Source organism: Pleurodeles waltl, chromosome 3_1, assembly GCF_031143425.1.
Source record: "Pleurodeles waltl isolate 20211129_DDA chromosome 3_1, aPleWal1.hap1.20221129, whole genome shotgun sequence".
Taxonomy (NCBI): Eukaryota; Metazoa; Chordata; class Amphibia; order Caudata; family Salamandridae; genus Pleurodeles; species Pleurodeles waltl.
Window position 1 is genome coordinate 1,688,675,821 of NC_090440.1, and position 26,386 is coordinate 1,688,702,206.

Below are 26,386 nucleotides of genomic sequence, written 5' to 3' on the forward strand. Positions count from 1 at the left end.
GGACCCCTCCCTCACCATGACACAGCAAATCAATGCTCTAACCTCCTCCTGCTTCCACACACTCCGCACTCTAAAAAACATCCTTCAAATGGATTCCCCCAGAGACCAGGAAGACAGTCACCCATGCACCCATCAGCAACTGACTAGACTACGGTAACGCCCTCTACACCGGCACCACACTCAAACTCAAATGCAAACTCCAGAGAATCCAGAACACAGCTGCACGCCTCGTCCTTGGCCTCCCCCGCCACGAACAAATCTCACCACACCTCAAATCCCTTCACTGGCTCCCAATAGACAAGAGAATCACATTCAAGATCCTCATCCACGCACACAAATCCCTCCACAACACCGGCCCAACCTACCTCAACGAAAGAGTGAACTTCCACACTCCCACACGCAACCTCCGATCAGGCGACTTCGCCCTAGCCACAGTCCCCCGCATCCAACGCACCACCACAGGAGGCAGGTCCTTCTCCTACCTCGCCCCCAAAACCTGGAACTCCCTCCCCACCAACCTTTACAAAACCAAAGACCTCCTGCTCTTCAGAAAGAACCTCTAAACATGGTTGTTCGAACAGTGACCCTCCTTGTCTCCCCCTTAATTTCCCCCCCAAGCGCCTTGAGACCCTCACGGGTGAGTAGCGCGCTCTATAAATTTTTTTGATTGATTGACTTCCAACACTGCCAGCTGGTGTGCGGTGAGAGGAAACATGGTATTCAATGTATTTGGAAATATGGTTTAATAAGGAGTGCAGGCCTCAAGAAATCATAGGACCTGTCATTGAGCCGAAACATGTTGACATGCTCAAAAAGATGGAGATCGTGCCTAACAATATCTCTTTGTTTTAAATTGACCCCTCGCACTCTTATATACACTCCCACAATTGGTGTACCTCTGGAATGGTGAAGACCCGTCCACACACTATAATTCGGTCAACGATGTCCACTATAAAGGCGGCCGTGCCATCATCCACTTATGACAGTAAAACGTGAGACAATATGAGTTGCACAATACCCGCCGTCCTCTGTCTGTTGCTTTGCCATGTAAAAGTTATTGGGTTGTATAAGCCTGATGACGTCAATGGAAAAATTATAATTGGAATGATTAGACTTCAATCTGCTTCGGTTTTATAAGGTGCTTTTTCCTGTCTCCATCTGCAGAATCATTTGAAGTGAGCCTATTGGTCCTATGAATAGGATACTCTTATCAAAGCCATCGATTAATTATAGATGGATTCGAAATAGATTATTATAAAACAATAATGGGCAAATGGGCATACAGGGAAAACCTGCGCAACGGTTCATCTTGACATATTTCAACTAAGAGTACTGTCAATGTGAGAGAACACCGCCCAAGTTAGCACAAGAAAAGTGTGTTCAAACATGGGATAAAATCAAAATAACTCACGATTACTAGGCCAAACCATCGCGCCCGGTCAGTGGTAAAGGATTTTATTTTCAATTCCCTTCCATAAAAAAGTTAAATGGAAAATGCAGTCTACATTGAATTGGCGGGTGTCCAAACGAGGACACATTATCTGGTTATGAAAATCCAGACAGAGAGATTTATTTGTACAAAGGCTAAGATGAAAATGAGAATTGAACATAGTAATCTCTGTCCAAGAAACTTCTAGAAAGCTTTGGCTTCACTGATATCTACTGCTGTAACTGCGTTGCTGTAGTTTCCCTTTATCACCCGTTTCTTTTTGCAACATTTTGTTCCTTTCACTTTGTGTATTCGCCTCTTTTCTTGTTTTTTGCCCCATTTGTTTCTGGTACTCTATATTCTTCAGTATTTTCACGTTCGCTTTCTTCACTGGTTCCAATTCATCCCCTTCATGGCATTCCTTTCTCTTTTACCGTTTATAAATAAGGTTTTCGTCGACATTTGTCGACGCAGACACGTTTCCCGCCATGGGCCTAGCTTGGTCAGTAAAACTGAGGCGGGGGTCATATTTCTCAACAACCTCGCTGGTTATGAGAAGCAGGGCAGGAGGGGGTTAAAGGAGCAGTAGGAAGAGAGGAGAGCAGAACGAGAATGAGTATTAAAAAAAAAACATTTTAAGACCTTTGAAACAGACGAGAAGACTGTATGTGTGTTTGGCTGCATGTGTATGTAAAAGCTCCAAGTGAAATCCAACAAACGCCTCATCATACCGTACTTAAACCTGGTATCCAACTATTTACTAAAGAATACAATTATTGAGAAGGGGGGGCAGCCCAAACAACGCCACCCGCCCCACCGTCTTGAAGCTCTGCCCCTGCTTCGCTCTGTTATAATTCTCTTGGACTAAAACACCAGAAGATCGGGCGAGTCCTCAAAAATTACCCCACTGCCTCTTAACACCCACCCCCCTCACAGCGTCCCCCCTTCTGCCCCCCCCCCCCCTCCCCTCCCCATGAGGGGTATTGGTGCTTGGCAGAGTATGGGACAGTAGGACACTAACCCACCTTGAGCTTAATTTGCAAATAAAAACGGCCGGCGCCCAAAGCTCTCCTCTGAAACACGGGGCTGCTGCAATTAAATGTGCGGGCTCGAAATACTGAGGCAGCGTAATCCTGAAGCCATTTTGGGCCACTTTAGTCCAGTTACAGCCACCCCTGTCCCTTCAGCTCACTCCTGCAGCTTACTCCCTTTGTGTCACTTTTTCGTTTTTCTCTTTCTCCATCTTTCCCATATGCATCTTTAGCTCACAGTAAATGCTAAAGGAAGAAAAATAAGTCCTGGTTATCAAAAATAAGTGCCGGTGCCCCGCACTGGAAACCACCGGCTCACATTAAGCAGTGAACTCACCCAACCTCTCCCATCCTCCGAACCATGGCCTACGGGGTGTTGCAGGCCACCCAATACCCATTCAATCTACGTGTACATTGTATCCGCCTTTTAATTCCTAGGTTCTGCTGCTCGCCCAGTTCTTCAATAAAAAGGGGGAGGATGAATCAGGGGCATACATACCAATGGTGCAGCAGGTGCAGTGGTTCCCGGTTCCAGGGGACTGAGGAGCCCTCTGTAACCCAATAGTGGCTACCAAACTTTGGACAGGAGGGCTATTTTCACTGACTGCATTAGCGCCTATGTCGCCTATGACGCCTTTGCCACACCACTGGGCAGAATGATGGAGCCTCGTCTCTTACACTCTGGGTGTCCTGGTGCAGTTGGTCTCAGAATTAGGTCAGGCAGTTGAGGGGCAATCTGAGTCCCCCTGTGGTTTACAATGTCCGGGGAAACGGGGAAATTATGCTGACCAGAGACTTTGATAAGGCCGTGAGGGGTGGTGCAGAATGTCCCAGCTTCTTCAAGCACAGGGGATTCTGCCTGGAGCTGTGCGCCTTGGACCTAGCAGTGTTAGATCGGGTTGGGCTCTGCCTACCGTTACTGCTTCTGAGACTGGCTTTTGTGGACCCACAGCACCACCTAGTGCATACACGACGCACTGAACACAGAGGGGTGTGGCTGGGGCACTACAGAAACTTGTTCCGAAGAGGGGTGTTCCAAGGGGCGGTGGATCCTGGTGCCTCAGAGGGCTGTTTTAAGGGGCGGAGATATTTTCGGAGGGGCTGACGTTCTGTAGAAGGAAAGGCTCGGTCACTCCCTGGTTGCCTCTACTCTGGAAAAAGGACCCTTTCCGCGGGGGGAAGACCCATGAAGAAGCCCTAGCAGCAGCTGAGGTCCGAGGGTCCCGGGCGCGAGCGCTCTTTGAGTTCCCAGGTAGGAATCCTTTTATTGTGTAATAGTAAAGCACCTTAGGAGACTATAGGGAACAGAAAGAACAGTGCGCTGGGCTCTGCAGAAAGTTCTGCAGTGCCATCTCCCGTTGTTAGAAAAGGAGATGAAGGTGCCTAGTAGGTCATAAAGGGGTCCAGGTCCGGTTCCGACGGGATTTGGCATGGATGTAAATGTAATTGTGAGCCATATGCATTATCCAAAAAAGGAAAATTTTAACATAGTCAGTCTAGCGGGGTGCTTTGAGAAGAGAGGGGCGCTCTGAGAAGCGAGGCGCAGTTCAACGTTTTTTGGGGTGTGGGGTGTGTGGTGGACAGCCATTGCGGGCTGGCAGGGTCTGCTCTGGTTAGCCTCTTGTGGTTGGCAGCCTTGGGGAAGGGTATTTGGCAGCCAATACAGGGTGGGCAGGTATAGCAGGGTTCGTAAAGATTTACTGACGAGAGCATCTTGTCTTCTGATGAAGAACAGCATTGATTAGCATTTGCCCACTTGTTGATTATCTGACCGAGTGCCCATCATCTTCTCGCGGGCTCGTCTTCTACCCAACTGTCCTTCTTGTGACCACCTATCCATCATCATCTCCCCACCTACCCATCATCTGCACGGGTGCACATCAGCTGCCCACCTGTCCTTCTTATGGTTACCTATCAGTATATCATCTGCCCACCACAACATTATCTGCTGTTCTGTTCGTCATCTGTCTATCTGTCTTCTAGCTCTGTCTTTTCACATTGGTCGATCTACTCAGGATAGCTTTGTCCAAACGACAGCGCCTCAATCATTGTTGGGGTGCAAGGGGGTTGTATGTGGAGGGCAGTGGGGAACATTCTGCAAATGACAATAAAGTCATCGCTGTTTTTTTCCAAATAACCCAAATAACCCAAAAAGAGGGCAAACGCCCCGTCGCGATTATTTTTATTAACGCGCCTTTCATCGCGAAGACATTGGCAAAGCGTCCCTTTTCGAGCTCCCTGCGTGGCACAGGCAGCGCGAGTACAACCACAGGAGCGTCTGTCCGTGCAGCACGGCAGCGCGCGCTCAGTTTAACAGCATCCCCGTGCTTCGGCCAGGACCCGTGAAGTGCTTGTGGTGATCTCCAGACACTGCCAAGCCTCCACACTAAGGCTGCTCTGCCACAGGGGGCAACGCTGGCACTTCGCCGACGGGGTGGGCTTTTTTAAAGTCCGTACTCGGCACTTCAGTACAATTACATTCACACCGTGAGTTTCTGCACTTACTGTTTCCAGACTCTAACACCTCTGTACTGTGATGTGCACCACGGGGATTAACGAACTTCAGAGACAGTTATACTTCTGGGGCGTGAGTTTTATAGCAGCGCAGCTTCGGACTGTTCTTTTTCACAGGGTGCAAAATACACAGAACCGCCTACCCTCAAGAAGTGCTGAGAGGTTAAAAACAGAATTAAGCGTCGACAAGGCCAGTGGGTCTGAATTATATAAATGGAGCGGTTTTACGTGTTGTGGAGAAGATGATGTTAGTGCTGCGGATAGGTTTGCTGTTCCCTCGGTTCTGAGAGATTGTTAATGCAACACAGGCGAGCTCTGACTCTGAGGCCAGATCATGTGTCATCTGTGCGGGCTGGGCTTAGCCCCTCCCTCTGAGGTCTGAGCCTATGAAATAGCTACAGTCAAAATCCTTACTGGGCTGTGCATAGGCCTGAGCCACTAGAATTGTATAGCAGAGGAAGGCCAAATTATGCGGCAGCGTTCAATAAATTATGGGGCAAGAAAAGGCAAACTATGCAGATATATTGTGATAGTTTTACTACTTAATTTTGTCAGAACACCCAAATACCACTGCATGGGCAAAGGTTTCACCTCACTTGTACCTACTGGACACTCAAATACAACAATACGAAACTGAAATGTGACCAGTCAACCTTTGTAAAGGGACATCCGCTGCCTGGCATATGGTGTCCCCGTGGTAGTTACTTTTCATACTTTTGAACTAAAAACTTTTTTTTTTCAAATCTGAAGATTATGTAGCAGATGATGGATTATGTGGTAAATGTGACAAATCCATAATTATGTGGAAAGCATAGCCGCAAAATCAATTACTTACAGTGGCCCTGGCATAGGTTAACAAGCAGCTCTGCTGTCTGAAGGGTTACTGACAGCTGGGTCCCTTTTTGGATATTTCTAAAATCTATCTATTGAGCGAGAGTTTTGTAACATGAAGGAAGGCTCCTCTTTAGCTGGTTCTGAGCGCTTTACAATAGAGGACTTAACATATTGAGGACTGTTTCACTTGAGGGACAGCTCAGTATCTCTCCCTTACTCAGAAGTTTGTAGCCTGAGAGTAACTAGTGGAATAGCACTGCTATTTGATGGCCCAGTGAGGGCAGTATACCCTGACACGCTAACTTTGCATACCCTGACACTCTAACTCTGCATACTCATGCTTACCCGAGAGAGACCGCTGTTGCTTGAATCACAAAATGAGTATAAACTGTGGGGTAGCTTTGCTGTGTCAACTGTTGAGGACAGCTTTGGGACCTCTAATAGAACTCTCCTGTCTCCAGTGCTTAATTTGAAGTGGTGGTTTCTGGTGCTGGAGACTTAATTGGCAACACTTGGTCTTATGAAAGTCTGCCACATAGTGGCGCTGTTTGTCTAATTTAGAGATGAGCAAAGCAACTGTTGTTCGTTAATTCAATATACCTTAAAAATGACTGATCCCTGTCTCCCACGCCAATTTATAGTTTTCGAGGCCTGGTCTAGTCTGAATTGTCACACCTGGAGGAGTGTGATGCTTAGTAATTTTGTTGGTTCTTTGACTGGCAGTGTTGGGCGGGGCACTGGGAGGTGCAAGCTGCAGTGGCCAACTGGCAAGTGCCTGGCACTTACTTTTGCTCTAATTAAGCACTGCCTATTTCAGACACTAATGAGAGAGACGTGAACCAGTTGATAGCTCTGCTGTCTTAAGCATTACCGAAAGATGTGTAAAAAGAGAGGGAAATTATGTCTAAGGCCTTGATGAGAGCAGTGTAGCCTGAGGTAGATGTGGGCTGACTCAGAGACCTGTAAGGCCTCATACTATTAATATGTGTGTAAATTAAGTATAGCTTTGCTCTCTCAGGTGTGAGTGATTGCAGTGCAAACTGAGGGATAGCTCTTCTGTCTTGCCAGTCACTCAATGCATTGTAACCAAAGGGCTAGCTCTACTGTCTCATATCTTAACTGAGAGGACTTTTCTGAGGGGTGTTTTTCAGTTACATTCATTGCAACTGACATATGTTGATATGCGAAGAGACAGATCTGCTGTCCAAAGCTTCACACAGATCTGTGTAACCAGAGTGGTAACTCTGCTGTACCAACTATTTATGAGAGGTCTGAGGCCTGTGATAGAGCTCGTCTTGTTCAGGTAATAATGAGAGCAATGTAACCCAATTAATAGTTCTGCTGTCTTAAGCTTTACTGAGGAATGTGCAATCAAGGAGGTAGCTCTTTTGCCAAGGCCTTGACGACAGCAGTGTAAGCTGATGTAGATCTGTGCTGACTCAGAAATGAATGAGAGCTATGGCACCTGTGGGGTAGCTCTGCTGACTCCCGAACCACCAAGAGGTATGTAAACTAAGCATAGCTCTGCTGTGCCAGGAGTAACTGATAGCAGTGCAAACTGAGGGATAGCTCAACAGTTGTAGAGTGCAGTGTAACACCAGGGGGTAGCTCTGCTGTCTCCGGCTTTACCAAAAGGTGTGTCACCTGGGGGTTGTTCTGTTATATTAATAGTAATTGCTACTGAGATATGTACTGAATCTAAGAGACAGCTCAGGTGTCCAGGGCTTAACTCATATCTGTGTAACGTGAAAGGTAGCTCTGCTGTTTCAGAGGTTACTGCCAGTAAGCAGTGCAGACTCTTCATTGTAAACTGTCACAGAATGCACTGTGACGTCAGGGGTAGCTCTGCTGTCTCAGGCCTTACTGGGAGATGAGGCATCTGAAGGATGTTAAAAACAGAAGAGTGGTACACCACACAAACAGTCATATCTTAGGAGTCCCAAATCACGTATTTGTTGGTTAAGACTTTTTATTTTCTCTTCTTAAAAACGTCACACATATTTGCTCCGAAAAAACAGCCCGCAGAGTGCAGTGTGACGTCAGGGGTAGCTCTGCTGTCTCAGGCCTTACTGGGAGATGAGGCATCTGAAGGATGTTAAAAACAGAAGAGTGGTACACCACACAAACAGTCATATCTTAGGAGTCCCAAATCAAGTATTTGTTGGTTAAGACTTTTTATTTTCTCTTCTTAAAAACGTCACACATATTTGTTCCGAAAACACAGCCCGTAGAGTGCAGTGTGACGTCAGGGGTAGCTCTGCTGTCTCAGGCCTTACTGGGAGGTGTGGCACCTGAAGGATGGCTCTTTTATCTCAATTGCTACTGGGATATATGTCTGAGTGCAAGCTCGGAGACAGCTCTACTTTCGGAGGCATAACGGAACCCCATTCGCCCCTGCAGTGCTGGGTGATGTACGCTTCCGAGGTGTGGGGCTTTCCTTCCACTAAAAGTCTATGAATATCTGTGAGGTATGGGATTCCCTGGAACCCCTCATCATATTCTGGACGGAAGTGTGTGTGTGTGTGGGGGGGGGGGGGGGGGGTATGGGGATCATTTAGTATTACGGCACGCTCTTCTGTTCATGTTTGCAACCGGAGTTCTGCAACTTGAGAGGCAGCTCTGCTGTCTCAGAGGTTACTGACAGCAGTGTAAACACATATTATAATCCAGAATACCCTCCAACCCCATGATTGCATGCGTTCTAGAAGGTTATTTCAATTTTAGTCCTGCTTTTATTTTTGTCAGTAGCTGTCCTACGGGGCATTGCAGGTGTCTTTTAGCACCACTGATACCGCTAGGAGCAGCACTGGTTGCTTCCGCATGGAAGCTTGGCTACAGCAGCTGTGGGCACAGAGGCTCATTGTGATCACCAGCACGTAAGTAAAAAGGTAAGAAGTCATTAACTAGTTCATTAAGCTCTTTTACCAACATACCTCCGTCTCAAACACCTTGCAACATCAACTTCACCTCAACCCCATCTAAAGCTCAGGCTTTATGCAGCCTCAACTCAGCTCATCATAAGCCTCCTCACCTCACATCAACCATAACCTAAATCCACCTCACCTTCAAGCTAACCTCAAACTCATCCCAACCTTAGCTCACCCTCGCTTTAGCTTCACCTTAACCTCATCTTATTTAAATCTCATCTTAAGTCTATCTCACCTTACCTCAACCATATCTCTTGCTCACATCACCAAATCTCAATCTCACTCCCTCCTTGCCTCAACGTAACACCAACATCACCTCAACCTCACACCAGCTTCATCCCTCCTTTCCTCATCTCAACCTTTATTTCTCCTCCTTATCATAATCCCACATCTACTGAACATATCCTCGCCTCAGTCCAACCTCAGCCTCACAACCCTTCAAAGTCAATGCAACTTCCCCTCAAAAAACCTCAACTTAACCCAACCTCAATTTCGCTTCAATTTAGCGCAGCCTTAGCTTTACTGATTGTAAGTTTAATTCTTAGTTTAACCTCATCTCTGTCACACGTCTCACATCACTCTTACACCTTCTCACTTTAGACTCAACTTCAACTCACCACAGACCAACCTCACCTCATCTTACCTCAAACTACAATCTCAACCTAGTCTCACTAAGCCTTACCTGAATATCACCTGATCATCAATTCAACCATACATCATCATCACCGAAACCCCGCCTCAACGGGGCCTCAACCCAGTCTCTCCACAACTCAATATTACCCTAACTTTCCTCAGAGTCACCTCTAGTTTACTCGAATCTTAATCCATCCTCAACCTCACGATCGTCTGAACCATGACTCAAACTAAACTAATCACACCTAGACTCATCTCAACCAAAACCTCAATCCCAGCTTCTACTGCTTCAGTCTCACTTTGCCTTAAACCTGTTCTACTGGCCTCTTTCCAACCACCGACCCTCCTCCTTCATCCCCATACCATCCCTTCCCTTCCCTCACCTTCTATCCCATTCCTGAACTGCAGCATCACCCCTACCACACCATAACTTCACCTCAGCCTCCCCTAACCTCCGCCACACTCACACTCCTCTTCACATCGTATTGGCTCATATCCAGTCCTATAAATATTTACAGATAATAGAATTAGGCTGGTTTATGGACACACTCATTTTCCAGAGTCTCTGTTGGGTGTGAATTGTCCCCTTCTTGATGTACATTTGTGTCACTTGTTCGAGCTGCATACCTGTGATCCTGATTGTTTGAGGTTTGGGTAATTTCATACACTAATACTGCCTTAGCACATTGACCTAGGCCTGGTTTTTTGACACTGATAGGTTCTGGACCTTGTTCTTAATAAGAAGGGGCACACCAGATGTTCCCTCATAGTGAGAAGGAACTAAAGTTTCTGTCGCAAGGTTTCAAGCATGGAGAACAATGGGGATATTGCATCATGTTAGTGAATTCTAATGACAAGTGTTTTACCTCTGAGACATCAATGTGTTGTGACAGGCCCATTCGTATGAAGTGCCACTTCTCACAATGAACCAGGATTCCTGGACGCAAAATCCAGAGTGTTGTACGTGTGCATGTGTGCTAGATGTGATAGTGTGCTGTGCATGAATGATACAGGCCTTTGTTTTCCATTTTAGGGACCCACAGCCTGGACCAGAAAACAAGATGGAGGGAGGGAAGGTTGCTTTCTCCAGACAACATATGCGTGTTGCTGGTATCTCCTAGATAGGAGAGGATGCAACATATGCACTGCTGAGGAAAGAGGAGACAGGCTTCCCTATGAATAGTGCCAGGGACCGTCCTGAAACATTGGGATGTATTAGCTCAGACTACAGCTGTTATTTGCTAAATGACAAGGGTGCAGGTTGAGGCCTGCCATTTCTGTTGGTAGGGTACATATTCTTGTTTTTTTCCTGAACTTTGCGAGGAGGAGCCATACATAGCTGAGTGCAGCCTCCTGTCACCTCTCTGTACATCTGTGGTGGGCACTCCACATGAGACTGTCTTCATGGGCAGAGCATCCTTTCAGACAGAGGCCAGACCTGGAAGGTGGCCTTCCCAGGTCATAGAAGCAGACCTGGGTATATCATCCATCTGCAAATTCTATATAAAGAAGGGAACTCAAAACCCATTGTTGTTCATTGTCCGTCTGCCAAGCAGGGGATTCACTGCAGAGTAATCTCAGACTATTGTGCAGCAAAGGGTTGGAATCACACTGACAGCCAACTGCTTAAAGGTAAAAGAACATCACCAGGAGTCCAATCTGAAGGAGGACTTATTACTACCCAGGGTGCCAAGATATCTGGTGTGTGGGAAAGGGAAGGAAGCGCCTCCCTTCCAAGAGAAGCGTATTGTGGAAGGGACGCTCTAATTGACCCTAGCATAGCATCCGCCTGACAGACTCACTAAGCAACTACATCAAGGGACTTGTGCTACTGCTGGATTGTGTAGTGTGACCTTCATCGTGTATCCCTGTTATAGCTGCCAGACTCCTGGAGTGGTGTGCCATGTGGTAAGCCTGGGCTATGCACCTGCCGGCAGCTGTGTGTTCCAGGAGTGGACTGTGTGACTGCAACGCTGCCAAGTGGGCTGGATCCAAGTCCTGAAGATTAAGTGACCTGAGAGGCTTCCTCGGGCGTCTCATTAAGAATCAAGGTGTTCTTTTCAAGGGAGTAGTGTTCTGCATGCTGAAGAATCGGCATCTGTGGGCGTGTCACTTTCAAGAACAAGCACCAGTGCTCACCGGAGTATCGGAGTTAGTTGCATTGTGAGTCAAGTGCCCACTAAAGTGCTGGTGTGAGTTGCTATCTGAAGCCAGCTACCCAGAAAAGTGTGGCTGATAGAAACCTTTTCTGCTGCTACGAGGCTTTGATTGACACGTTAAATGGCCAGCTGCTGTGCAGCTCTGGAGGATACTGCTGTTTGCCTCCTGGAGGATCCACTTGCCGGCGTCATCCTGCTTCTGCGGGACGGCCGAACGTTGTCCATGCTGCAATTACGAACTTAGGCCCATATTTATACTTTTTGACGCACAACTGCGCCAACGCAGTTGTGCTTCAAAAATGTTACCGCTGGCTAACGCCATTCCAACGTGCCATGCGGGCGCTTTATTAATGGAATGACGTTAGCTGGCGCTGCGGACTGGTGTGCGTTAAAAAAAAATGACTCACACCAGGCAGCGCCGGCGTATGGGAAAATGGGGGTTGTGCATCAAAAAATGGTGCGTCAGGTCTGAGGCACAATTCAGACCTCAAACCGGATTTGCGCCATTTTTTTTGACGCCCAACCTCCATTGACATGACTCATGACTCCTGTCTTAGCAAAGACAGGAGTCATGCCCTCTTGTCCAATGGCCAAGCCCAGGGGACCTATGTCCCCTGGGCATGGTCATTGGGCATAGTGGCATGTAGGGGGGCCCAAATCAGGCCCCCCTATGCCACAAAAAAAATCGGAAAAAAATACTTACCCGAACTTACCTTTACTTCCCTGGGATGGGACCCTCCATCCTTGGGTGTCCTCCTGGGGTGGGCAAGGGTGGCAGGGGGTGTCCCTGGAGGCAGGGGAGGGCTCCTCTGGGCTCCTTCCGAGCCCACAGGTCCCTTAACGCCTGCCCTGACCCAGGCGTTAAAAATCGGCGCACATCAGGCTGTGTGCCGTTTTTTAAGGCCCACCCCCTCCTGTGCTTCAAAATGACGCCAGAGTATAAATAAGGGGCACAGGCCTTAAAGTCATTTTTTGGAAGGGAACGCCTACCTTGCATATAATTAATGCAAGGCTGGTTCCCCCTTCCAAAAAATGACGCACATGGTGGAATTTTGACGCCTGCGGGGTCGGGCGTCAAAGTATAAATATGGGGCAGGGTTTGCGCCGATTGTGCGTCAAAAATTTTGACGCACATTCGGCGCAAACAGAGTTTAAATATGCCCCTTAGTGAGAGACAGAATGGACTCCGATCCAATAGATTGAGTGCTAAGACTAGACCAAGGAGGAGGAAGTCTACAAGCTGCACCCACCAATCTCTCTACAAATCTCAACCTGAGGGGAGGGCTAGATCCGCGACGAGTAGCTTGAGGACGAGTTGTCAGAGGAGCCCAAAGAATCGCACTGGTGAAATTGCTATTCATGCATCATTGATTACATAGTGGAATTCTAAGTTTTCTATGTAATAAAGTACTTGTCTTTTGTACAAAGAGACACAATAGGATGGATATTGATCCTATTGGGCTGCTGTGGTGCTGGTACTGCTTCCTGAACCTGTGTAACTCCCTCACTAACCTCCCTTAGAAGCCTGTGCATGCCGCTGTCAAAGTTGCCAAAACAATTCACTTAGGGCCTGATTTATGAAAAGTTAGCGCTGCCTTTACATCATTTTTTGACGCAAAAGCGGCACAAACTTTTAATAAATCAGGCCCTTAGGCCCATATTTATACTTGGTTTGCACTGAATTGCCATCATTTGTTTCTGCTATTCAGCACAAACCAAACTTCATATTTATACTTTGGCGCTCGACACGTCTAGCAACAAAGTTATGGAGTTTACGTCGTTTTCTGGAGGGGAAAACCTACTTTGCATCAATAAGATACAAGGAAGGTGTTCCTGTCCAGAAAACAACGATATGGCCTTTGAGCCAAATTTATCCCCCTTGCTTAAATCCAGCACGGGGGATGGGGGCCTTAAATAATGGCGCTAGGCTTGCTTAGCGCCGTTATTTAATGCCTGGGCATGGGCAGGCATAAGTGGACCTGTAGGCAGATTTCCATGGTCAGAGACCATGGAAATTGCCCACAGGTGCCCTTCCCCGTCCCCAGGGACACCCCAACTCACCCCTACCCACACCAGGAGGTCAGCTTCGGATGGGGGACCCATCCAAGGTAAGTCCGGGTGTGTATATATACTTTTTTCGTCCAACGTTGCTCGGGGGCCCTGACTTGGGCCCCCCTGCACGGCGCTGGCCCCAGTGGCCATGCCCAGGGAACATTTGTCCCTTGGGCATGGCCACTGGGGTGGTGGGCATGGCTCCTGTCTTTACTAAGACTGGAGCCATGTCCATGGGGCTTGTGCGCCAGAATTTATTTTTGCCTCTAAACAGTGTAGCGCCATAATTTGGTACACAAGTCCCGGTTCCCACTACGCCTCTTCGGCCCTGTTAGCGTCCTTTACAAGGACGCTAACAGGGCCTTAGTGCTGTCTAGCGCCATTCCATAAATATGGCGCCCGGCCGACATCAAGGAATGGCGCTATCCATCACTATACTTTTTGGCAAAGTATAAATATGGGCCTTAGTTCGTTATTTTAACAGGACGTTCTTACAAAGCACGAAAATAGTCCCTAATTTCGGTCTGAGCCCACATGCATTTCTAGTAACTAAACAAATAATTAATTAAATATGCATGTTGAACATGAAAGAAGGAACATGAATGGAATCTATTTGTGTGCAGTTCGCCAAAAATATAAGTGCTTTTTTCACAAGTAGAAGTAGACTATACTATAAACCCTTAGATTTAATATAAAAATATTTGGAGAAATCCCCTTCACATGAACAATGTTTACTGTACGGCATAAAAGAAGCTCCTATAAGTCACCTGCACTCATTTGATCAAGAATTCCAAGAAGTAGGGCTGCACTAATATCACTTACCACACTTTCGTACGTTATTCACGTCATTTGTAATGTCATAATCTAGAAGGGACCCAAGCAATTTGGTATGACCTCTGACCACTCTTGTCAAAGGAAAATACTTATGGAAAACAGTGAATGACCCACACATACCCCACTTAAGAAACAGCTTCACAGGCCAAACCATATTCTGGTCTGTGATTAAATCACCTAAACAAAGGCTGGGAAGTTTCTGGTCTCCAATAATGCTGAAAGGCCATACTCACCACTATTAAAGGTGCATTAACACTAGTTGTCTGCTAGGTAATTTGAATTCAACTGGATCCCTTCATTAGCCAGAATGCTTTACCTAAGAACTCCCTTTGGGTGTATTTCACTGAGAGGTGGAGTCCGCTCTGGTGGCACAATCCTACTAGGGTGGGGATAGGTTGTCTATGATGAAGCACAACACTATTAGGTGTATGAGACCACCTATTCCCAAAGAAGGCAGTTTTGCGTCAAAAAATTTAACGCGGGCTAACCCCATTCCAACGCGCCAGCCGGGCGGCATATTTATGGAATGACGCTAGCCGGGCTGCTGCCTGGTGAGCGTAAAAAAAAACAACGCGAACCGGGCAGCGCTGTCATAGGGAATAATGGGGGTTGTCAAAAAATGGTGCAAGTCAGGTTAGAGTCAAAACTTTTGACGCTAACCTGACTCGCGTGATTTTATGACGCACAACCACCATGGAAAGGACTCCTGTCTTAGCAAAGACAGGAGTCATGCCCCACTGCCCAATGGCCATGCCCAGGGGACTTCTGTCCCCTGGGCATGGCCATTGGGCACAGTGGCATGTAGGGGGGCCCAAGTTAGGCCCCCCTATGCCACTTAAAAAATATTAAAAAAATACTTACCTCTACTTACCTGTACTTACCTGAGATGGGTCCCCACATCATGGGTGTCCTCCAGGGGTGGGCGAGGGTGGCAGGGGGTGTCCCTTGGTGCATGGGAGGGCCCCTCTGGGCTCCTGCCGAGTCCACAGATCCCTTAACGCCTGCCCTACCCAGGCGTTAAAAAATGACGCAAATGCGGCTGCGCGCCATTTTTTAAGGCCAGCCCCCTCCCGTGCGTCATTTTTGCACGGGAGTTTAAATAAGGCGCAAATGCCTTAGAGTCATTTTTAGCGTGGAAACGCCTACCCTACATCTCATTAATGCAAGGTAGGTGTCCACGCTAAAAAATGACGCAAACTCCAAGAATTTTGACGCTAGATGGGTCTAGCGTCAAAGTATAAATATGGAGTTAGCTTTGCGTCGGATTTGGGTAAAAAAAACGACCCAAATCCGACGCAAACAGAGTATAAATATGCCCCTTAATGTGGATTAGAGGTCACATGAAAGAGTAAGGGTGTTATAATTTACACCTTCATTTCTCTGAACGGGGCCCATGCCTGCTTTGGTGTTTCATTCATGCATGTGTGGTCAGTGTAAACCGGTCTCTGTCATTCCATCTTCCAGTACCCTTTTTGGTCAAGCATAGCAGCGCGCAAACGCTGCTTTTCAGACGTGTTGGTATGTATCTGGGCTTTTAACCACATCCACTGCACGCCAATCACTATCACTTGTTCCCCAACTTGTCTTTCAAAAATCCTTTGTTTTCGTTGGTAACTGCTTTACCTTTGTCCCTTCTTAGGGTGGATTTTTACCGCCTTGGCCATCGACCCTGTTACATGGAGAATTGCACTTTTGTCGATAACTTTGACTGCGAGCGAACTTCTTTCTCCTTCTGTCTCTCTCTTCACGCTCACGACGGCGCTTTGAATCAGCTTGTTTATGTCAACTGTTTTACCTTTATTTCCAGCTTGTGTGGCAAGAAAAGTCCAGTCAGGAATTTACAACGCTAATAGCTCTACCTCCAGAAAACGGGAGACCCACTGCATTGCAAATGCTTGTTTTAGTGTCTTGGCGCAGAAAACTTGAGCTTTTCGTTGCAAGCCCTAATAAGATAAAGATGGGTCCACGGCAAAGAGAGACGTTTTGCGCTGTGCTACCGATTTTGCATTATGGACTGTGTGATGTGGATCGATAATTTAGTTTTTAGCTTTTGAGAATTTCACATTCATGGAATAATGATGACATCTGGCGTCTTCTTGGCATATTACAGGCATTTTGAGAGTATGCGGCATCTATACACTATGCAATCCAGATGTGTTAAATTTAATGAGGCTTTTTAAAATTTGAAAGCAAAGCCTTCCCCGATACGTTGGCTCTGAGTACACCATTCCGTTGAACAACTCCTTGATTAGAGACGCTTTCCATGGTTAAATCACATGTGCCTAATTATAGGCACTGGGCCGTGGTCCAAACTGGTTTCCAAAGAGCAGCAAAGATTTTCAGCGCAAGTCCCTAACATTTGGGAAAATATTCCTTCTTCTCGTCATTTCTTTGGTGAAAGCCTGGCTGGTTTAGATTGCCTTCTTGCACATATAGGACAAAGGCAATTTTAGCTGTTTTTTTATTGTTTTTTTTTTTCAAAAACCAACTGCTTTTCCATGCTTTTTATCTGCTTATGGACAAATTACTATTTTTCACACAATGTAAGGCTTTATTGCATTCCACACCTACCTATATTGTCTATGAAATTAAAAATGCGGTCTCAGAAATTAGTGCGGATTTTTCCTATGTATGTGAAAAGTCTTAGGATTTAATACCAATACATTCATTTTCTATCTTTTTTGGTTTATTTGAGTGATGAACAATGATGACAGACTTTGCTTCCACGGCCAGCTTCGGTAACGTTTTTTAAAATTTCGCTGATTTCAGAAAATATATGAAGCTGGCACAATTTAAAAAAATCTGGCACAATTACAAGGCTACAATTAATTTAAAATAACGATTATGGCGCAGAACACTAACACAATTCCTACATTTCGTTAGAGATTCCCCCCCCAAAAATAAAGTTTTTTGAACAAATAATGGAAATATTGGTCAATGATAAGGTTGTGCAGAGTTTACAGACCTTATTTCCTCACACAACTCAGCTGACGGATACTCGTTTATGGTAATTATCCTTTTTTGTTTTTCAAAATGAATTTGCTATTATCTGTGATTAAATCAAGATGCCTACTCTGTCATGATTAGTGGGTGCCTTGGAGAAAAAAAACTACAATTTCTTTAAGCAGCGTTTTAAACTCCTCACCAAAGCCTCAGGTCCCAAATCCACATTCAGAAGCTTAAGGGCCTGATTTTAACCTTGGCGGACGGCGGAGGCCGTCCGCCAAGGTTCCGCCGCCAAATGACCGCACCGCGGTCAAAAGACCGCGGCGGCCATTCTAACATTTCCGCTGGGCCGGCGGGCGCTCTCCAAAAGAGCGCCCGCCGGCCCAGCGGAAATACCCCTGCAACGAGGACGCCGGCTCAGAATTGAGCCGGCGTAGTTGCAGGGGTGCGACGGGTGCAGTTGCACCCGTCGCGTATTTCAGTGTCTGCAAAGCAGACACTGAAATACTTTGTGGGGCCCTCTTACGGGGGCCCCTGCAGTGCCCATGCCATTGGCATGGGCACTGCAGGGGCCCCAGGGGCCCCGCGGCACCCCCTACCGCCATCCTGTTCATGGCGGGTTTCCCGCCATGAACAGGATGGCGGTAGGGGGTGTCTGAACCCCCATGGCGGCGGAGCGCGCTCCGCCGCCATGGAGGATTCAATGGGGCAGCGGTAAACCGGCGGGAGACCGCCGGTTTACCCTTTCTGACCGCGGCTGAACCGCCGCGGTCAGAATGCCCTCGGGAGCACCGCCAGCCTGTTGGCGGTGCTCCCGTGGTCGGTGACCCTGGCAGTCACCGGCCGCCAGGGTCAGAATGACCCCCTAAGTCTTCTGAATACATATTTATGACTGTTGCATGTGCATAACTTGGTTCTGTTAATCAAAACATCAACGGTTACCGTGAAGCCAGCTACTAATATCATTTTAAAATTATTTATTTCAAGTATTGAGTTGTGTCTCGTTTTTGATCATATATTTAGATATATTTTATAAACTTACTACATCATATGGATTTATTACACTACGGGAAAAGTTTAATAACATCTTCTGCCTGCCAGGTTTGTATTACAAAAGTGATGCAAACAAGTTCTAATTATTGTTTTGTGAATTACTTTCCAGTGCATTGGAAAGTAGCCCGAAAGTAACAAAACATAGCGCTTTTTGTCAGTTTGCATTACTTTCCATTAAGAGAGCGTTCCATGTGCGGTACATAGGCATTCCCATACCGCCAATTGCATGCAAAACTCAATCTTCTAAAAAGGTAGAGAAGACATTACGCCACATAATAAGGCTTCCTTGAGTAAGGCATAAAGTTTAAGAAAAATGTTATTTTTTCAAAAGTTTTCCAACTTTGCAGGTGTGCAGGACTGTACACCAGACAAACAGAGGAGAATGTGTTAATTTTTGTCTAAGTTTAATATGTTATCCTGACAGGGTACCCTTCCACTATAAAACCTTCCCTTGACATCACACGCACACCCATGCACTCAGGTGCAGGATAGCTAAAAAGTACCTGGAACCAGCAGAGATAAATAACACCATGTCTCAGTAGATATGGTGCTGTTCTGCTCTCTCTTTCACACAATGCGCATGCTGCATGAATAATTAGGGGCATATTTATCAACATTTTGCATTTCCCTTGCCCCATGCAAGGTTACGCAAAGGTGACACAAAACCTAGATGAGATTTACCAAGTCACGCAATGCCACCTTGCATTGCCCTGCGTGGCTTTGTTAATCTGGAATACCGTAAGGCAGCGCAAGCCCCTGCCTTGTGATACTCTGCACCAGGGAGGCATTCCATGGGTGGAGCGTGGGTGTTCCCATGCATCCATCCATAGATTCTGAAGCATTCCCAGATTTATCAATACTGGTAGACCTTAGAATACTATGCCTCCCCAGTAGAGACATAACAAGGAGAAACATCTTTATTCTTCCTTGTTTTTTCCTCTTTCCTTGTACTCTGCATTCTGAAGCACATTAAAAAGAGAAAAAAGCCTTGGAGGATTGTTTTCGTTCAGAAACGTGTCCCTTCCTGCACAAAAACTCTCCTACCTGAAACACACCGTGGTGCAAGGGTGCTGGCTTTGTCGCTAGGCATCCGTTTGTGTGCAAGCACAAGCAGAGAGCAGGAATGTGCCATATCTTGATTGATATGGTGTATTCCTGCCCACTGCCTTGCTGCATTGTGTTGCGTGAAATGTTCATAAATACGGTCCTGAGTGTATATATGCACTTATGTCTTTATCCTCCTTCTTTTAGCCTTGTGTGTACTTGAGTGAAGTGTAAGGTGTTTATTTAAACTATGGCAGGTGGTCCAGTCGTTGTTGGTAGGACAGTAGAAGCAAGTTTCCCACCATGTTTTGGGGTATTTCCTTAGAGTGTTTCTTGCCTCACTGACTGGAGGTGAAAAACAGTGACAGCTTTTTCATCATGCCATGGAGACATCAGAACTTGAAGCGCTTTGGGGCATATGTACAAGAAAGTGGTACATTGGTCCAGATGCACCACTTTTCTTGTGTCGTTCCTGCCCCACCTAATGACACCATGGTTGCACCGTATTTACAATACGGCACACCATGGCGGTCGTTAGGAAAATAGCATCAAAAGTTTTTATGCTATTGCGGCGCTTTATTGCACTAACATCAAAAAAATGTACGCTACTGCAGCAAAGCGCAACGAGGCCCATTGATTAAAATGGGTGCGTCATTTTAGTGCCTGCTCTGAGCAGGCGTTAACAATGACAGGAAAAATGGGGCAGTGAGATGCTGTAAATTTCACTGTGCCATTTTTTCAGGCCTTCCTGTGTCAGAATGCCCCCTTGTATACATTATGCCTGACGCAGGCATAATGTGGCGCAAGGGGCTAGAAAGGGGCGCAATGCAAGCTTTGTGCCACTTTGTAAATACAGTGCGGGGGAAAAGCCACCTTAGTGCCCCCTTAGCATAAAAAAAATGACCCTATAACAGCACAAGGTGGCGCTAGGGGCTTGTAAATATGCCCCTTTGTTTTTACACAGACATCACGCAGAAACACAATGGCCCATATTTATACTTTTTGACGCTAAATTGCGCTAACGCAGTTTAGCGTCAAAAAAATTTGCGCCGTCTAACGCCATTCTGAAGCGCCATGCGGGCGCCGTATTTATGGAATGGCGTTAGCCGGCGCAAGCAGACCGGCGCTGCCTGGTGTGCGTGGAAAAAAACCACGTACACCAGGCAGCGCCGGCGTTGGGCAAAAATGACGTTAGGGCGTCTTAAAATGGGGCAAGTCAGGTTGAGGCAAAAAAATCGTCTTAACCCGACTTGCGCCATTTTTTAACGACGCCCATCCCCCATCAACATGACTCCTATCATTGTAAAGATAGGAGTCATGCCCCCTTGCCCAATGGCCATGCCCAGGGGACTTCTGTCCCCTGGGCATGGTCATTGGGCATAGTGGCATGTAGGGGGGCACAAATCAGGCCCCCCTATGCCAAAAAAAATTATTAAAAAAAAAAAAAAAAATACTTACCTGAACTTACCTGAATGTCCCTGGGGTGGGTCCCTCCAGCCTTGGGTGTCCTCCTGGGGTGGCCAAGGGTGGCAGGGGGGGTCCCTGGGGGCAGGGGAGGGCACTCTGGGCTCATTTTGAGCCCACTTGTCCCTTAACGCCATGCCTGACCCAGGCGTTAAAAAGCGGCGCAAATGCGCCGTTTTTAGCCACGCCCACTCCCGGGCGTCTCTTTTGCCCGGGAGTATAAATACCACGTAAAGGCCTGGGAGTCATTTTTTAGACGGGAACGCCTCCCTTGCATATCATTAACGCAAGGAAGGGGTTCACGCTAAAAAATGACGCACATTCCGGGAACTTTGGCGCTAGACGCCTCTAACGCCATAGTATAAATATGGCGTTAGTTGGCGTTAGTTTAGCGTCGAATTTGCGTCGAAAAAAACGACGCAAATTCGGCGCAAACGGAGTATAAATACGGCCCAATGAGTTTTCCCCCCTTATGTACAGGATAAACCCAGGCAGGAAAAAAGCTGGCAGACATGACTTGAGAGGGGCCGTCCTGAATCAGCTGTTCCTCCAACACTGTGTTCACTGGTGGCAGTTCCCCTGAGAGGCGGCTCCATTATAAGGAAAACCACCACCTCCTGACCCTTAATGAAATGAGGGATGTGAGAGATGGGTAGACAGAATAGGCATCAGTTTTTGGCTGCAGTCCTGTTACCATCCATCTCTAAATGAGGGCCTATTTCTGAGTAGTGCAACAAATACCACATGCAATATTTACTGCATGCATAATGACTGCACTTCTGCAATTTCTCCTGACGAATTTCACCTGTGAAAATCTGGTAAAAATGATCTGTACAAAACAGCGGGAAAAGGGCAAAAATACATAATTCAGTGCAGAAAACACTGATTCCTGATGCTACGGCTCATTCTTGCCTAAAAAAGTCAGACTAGGGGGTATTTATCACAAACAGGAAATGCCCTTCCACATGACAGTACCAGGTATAGTAAATACCACACCTATCCCACACATTTCCAGTCGGGCTACAAGTCTTTTTACAATGTGTGTGCTTCATGAAGCATGCACATTTATTTTTAATAGACATTCAAGGAATTAATCAATTTCTTCAGCAGCATTTTGTAGTAACATATTTTCCGCAACGGTGAATTCCATGTATACCAGAGCATGCTGTTTATCTTTGTATTTTCAACATAATGGTGTCCTTATCTTGGAATGTTGTGTGTGAATATATATATAATATATATATCTGTTTAGAGTACTATCGGCTTTTGCACTTAACCACTCACTGAGTGTTAAGTTGTCCTTTACTTGCATGATGACTTTTTCGTATGGCTTTCCCTCAATCTTATTAATTTGTTTTCTTTATGTATTATTATAAATAGTCTTTTCTGAAATATAACCACATTTGCCACTGATTTCTGAATTGTATAATGTCTATTTAACATTCGACACATTGATTTTACTACTATTCAGGTCACTACTGACTAAAAACAGTCGAAGGGGTAATCCTTCCTTATATTACAGTGTTTACAATTACAGCATTCATCCGTGTTTCCCATATTGTCAGTGCTCCACAATGTCATTGGTAAGCCAGCAAAGTATTAATGTCCCCAGGTTTAAGTATTCCAGTATGCTACCTAGTTTCCCGTATGCTGGCAGTGTCCTCCTAGTGTTAGATAATCACATTAAATGTCATTGGACCATCCAGTTACCAGAGCATCCCCATGCCAACAGCATCCACAGGTTATCACTATGCCTCAGGTCAGCAGTGAGCTGAAGTCATTGTTATACCTCAGATGGGAATTATATCTCAGCTTCTAGACATCTGCTACCTACATGAGCAGTGATAGCACACATCAGTAGCATTGTCTAAGCTGGGCACCTCTGCAATGGTCATCAACATTGCCCAAGTCAGAATTATTTCCCAGACTGTGAGTGGTCTTAAGTTCAACAGTGTTTCTAAGTATGTCCCTGCTTCCTGGAATGGTAGTGTTCACCAGAATGGTAGTATGCCCCAGGATGGTAGGTTTCCATCAGATTTCCCAGGTCAGTAGTATTTTCTCAGACCAGATTGATCATGTGCCCTCAGGTTAGTAGGATTGCTTAGATAGATGCATTCACATCTCTGAACGTCTAGTGCCGCTATTTGCTGTACAGTGAAACATTTTTTGTTCTCTTAACAGGTGGTGAGGTCGGAGCCTGAGTTGCTGAGATGGCTGGGAAAATCTTATTTGGCCTCATCCTTTGTGGAATGCTGGGGTCCCTGCTCGCTCAGCTGGACTCCACAGATGTGGCACGCTCTCCTTCTTGTACAGGTATGAAGAGATTAAGACAATCCAGCACATATATGCTCATAGATCAAGCACCCAAATCAAGAAGGCAAATCCACAATCAGAGCCCACCAGCAAACTCACAACAAGAGACCATTACAAGCTCTTTATGCATTGTCCACTTCACAAAACCATAACCAGTGTCCACTCCTCAAACCCAACAGTCAAAATCCGCCAATAAAACTTATTGTCCAGTCAGTGTTATAACTTCAGAGAGGAATAGTATTCTTTCAAAGGTAGATAACTAGGGCACCTAAAATTTTGATAAAAAACAAGAGATTTTATGACCCACAAGTTTATACTGTAGTCACTATACTGCCTATCTATTTGCTTCAGTGTCTCAGTGACTCCTGAGCAAGTCTGAGCAAGTGAGTAGATTGGCATACTACAGCTGAGTTCTTAAAGAAAATAATCCAAAATCCAGTAAGCCAAAAAAACAGCACTGGAACAGGGTTCCCACTAAAGTTTCAATATTGAGGGTACCAAAGTCAAGTTCATAAAGCATCTAGTGAACTTAAAGAGACTACCAGAATGCACCCACTCTATTTCAAGTCCACTACATTGTCTAACAAATACATCAACTCCATTATTTTTTAGAAACAACTATATTGAGGACCACTACATCACAAACCACTAAATCCTCAAAAGTAAGGAAATGGTTAAATAGGGATAGGAGGTCATTAAAACTAAATTCAATTATATCAAAGTTAATTTCATTAATCAAAGCAATACATGTAAAATAAGAAAAGAAAGAATTAGAGGGATATGGTGTTCCCCAAATACATATTTTTTACGTTAATTTCAAGTAATGTAAATTAATTACGAATTAGCTCTAACTAGTGTAAGGGTTAATTAAATAAATACAGAGAAATGTAATACATTTAACAGTAGTGTTTGTGAGGTGGGAGCACCCCAACCCCAGGTTTATTCTGTGCAGATTTAAATTTTAAGGAAGGTTATTACATTTCAATAATTAATTATGAATTAATAAATATATTTATATGTTGGGGTTATTAAATTAAATTAACCATAGAATTATTAAACATATTTCAGTTATTACATTCAACTCTTTTAAAATTAATTGCTACATTTAAAGATTGGGGTCAGGTTATGTATCATAAAACAACATTTGAATTGTACAAAAAAAGAAGAGGGGTACAATTACAAGTAAGAAAGTAATAATTCAGAATCAAATATGTAAAAAAAAGTCAGCGTAGATGCAGAGACCAGTTAGGGTCGATATAGTGGCACTTAGGTAGTGGTCGAATACATGAGAAATGTACCTTGATGATGTAGTGATAGCAGAAACAGTGGCACAATGTAGTTGTAGTTCCCTGTAGTGGAGACTGATATAGACCACTACAGCAGGTCCAGTTGTCACTATCAGGTGGGACATAGTTCTTGGTTGGCATCAGTCAAGTACCCCACTGAGCTTTCTTAGTCTTAAACAATGAAACAGGATTGGAGTGATGCTTGTACCGATAACATGTTCAATGTGGGCACACAACTTTAAACATGCATAGCTCAAAAACAGGAATATTACAGTCATGATTTTCAGTTGGCAGGATCCTAACTTTATCCTAGAAAATGCTATGACCTTTTGATCTTTAACAATTATCTCTCTTTTAAGTGTGGAACATTTTACTTATCTGTAAATAAAGTCCCCTTCTTTCTAAATGTAGGAACTGCTAGGACATTTAAATTATAATCTGTTGTTCGATGTGCAATCTCTTAAGTGAAACTTGACTGCTCGGCCCTGCTACAATGAGAGAGTCAAGAGCTACAGAGGAGGACCTGATTATGGAGCTGGAGTGACAAGTATTATGGCCCAAAGGCACTAGTGGTTTATGATATCAACTACTACAGTTGGTGCCTAGCAACCTCTAAATGCCCGTTCAGCATCGCGGGCTTGAGTGGTCACACACTATTCAGAGAAGAAAAATGTTTAACATTATATAAAACTAGAGATGGCGGTCCAAAAACAAAAGCACCTGTAACCATCTGGGCAGAGAACCACACCAAGTTTATTAAAAGCTTACATGATTGTCTAGCTCACTGAGAGTAACACATACAGAACTGTCCAGAATGTGTTCCTGGGCAACCCGACATATCTTCTCAAATACATGCAGGGGACCTTTCTCCTAACAAACTTCCCAGTTGACGGATTTCTAAGCTTAATTATCCCTGGCATGTGCACAACGTATATATGAATTGCAGTGAGTGAACATTACATCATTATATATTTTCTGCATTTCTCTATACATTTAGCAAATTGTAGGTGTTGCCTTAATCTGTATCTTAAGTAGTCAAGAGGTTGCTTTAGAGCACCAATAAAAGCACAAATGTCATATGCAATGTCATAAGTGTTATTTCATATAGCTCCAACAGCAATTTGATAGGGTTGAAAAATAAATTATAACAATTAAGAAAACCTAGTTTCCTAAAGCACTCTGGGCCAGATGTAGCATTTTCCGATTTTGCGAATCGGAAATTGCGAGTCGGTGCGACTCGCAATTTCCGATGCACAAAATCGGATGCAGAACGGTGTCTCAGACACCGTCTGCGAGTCGCTATGGGGTCGCAAATATCCACCTCATTAGTATTAATGAGGTGGGTCGCATTTTGCAACCCCATAGCGAGTCCCTGCACTCACAGGGATGGTGGCCTGCTGAATACAGCAGACCTCCATATCTGTGACTGCTTTTTAAATAAAGCAGTTTTTTTATTTTTTATTTTGCAGCCAGTTTTCCTTAAAGGAAAACGAGTTGCAAAATAAAAAAAATAACTAAACCATTTGGTTTCGGTTTTTCAGAGTAGGCAGTGGTCCATTGGACCACTGCCTGCTCTGAAAAACCCTTTTTGGCAACATTCGCAAAGGGGAAGGGGTCCCATGGGGACCCCTTCCCTTTTGCGAATGGGTTACCACCAGTGTGACACTGGTGGTAACTGCGAATTGCTTTGCGACCGCATTCGCGGTCACAAAGCAATTTAGCATAGCGATTCGAGTCGCAAATAGGAAGGGGACACCCCTTCTTATTTGCGAGTCGCATTCACAATTTGCGAGTCGGTACCGACTCGCAAATTGTGAATGAGCATCGCAATCTGCATTTTGCATGTCGCAAACTGCGATTTTCGCAG

At 45.4% G+C, this 26,386-nt stretch overlaps 1 protein-coding gene across 2 annotated transcripts in view; it reads left to right on the plus strand.

The window, feature by feature from the left end:
- The first annotated feature begins 3,559 nt into the window (after positions 1–3,559).
- COL6A2 (collagen type VI alpha 2 chain) overlaps positions 3,560–26,386 on the plus strand; it is a 102,458-nt gene continuing 79,631 nt past the window's right edge. Inside the window, exons 1-2 of one of the 2 annotated variants that reach the window (XM_069225484.1) lie at positions 3,560–3,712; positions 23,102–23,233. In XM_069225484.1, the coding sequence (XP_069081585.1) occupies positions 23,131–23,233 (103 nt within the window). In that variant the 5' untranslated portion in view covers positions 3,560–3,712; positions 23,102–23,130. The remainder of the gene's footprint in view (positions 3,713–23,101; positions 23,234–26,386) is intronic. The other variant, XM_069225483.1, reaches the window with a different exon arrangement.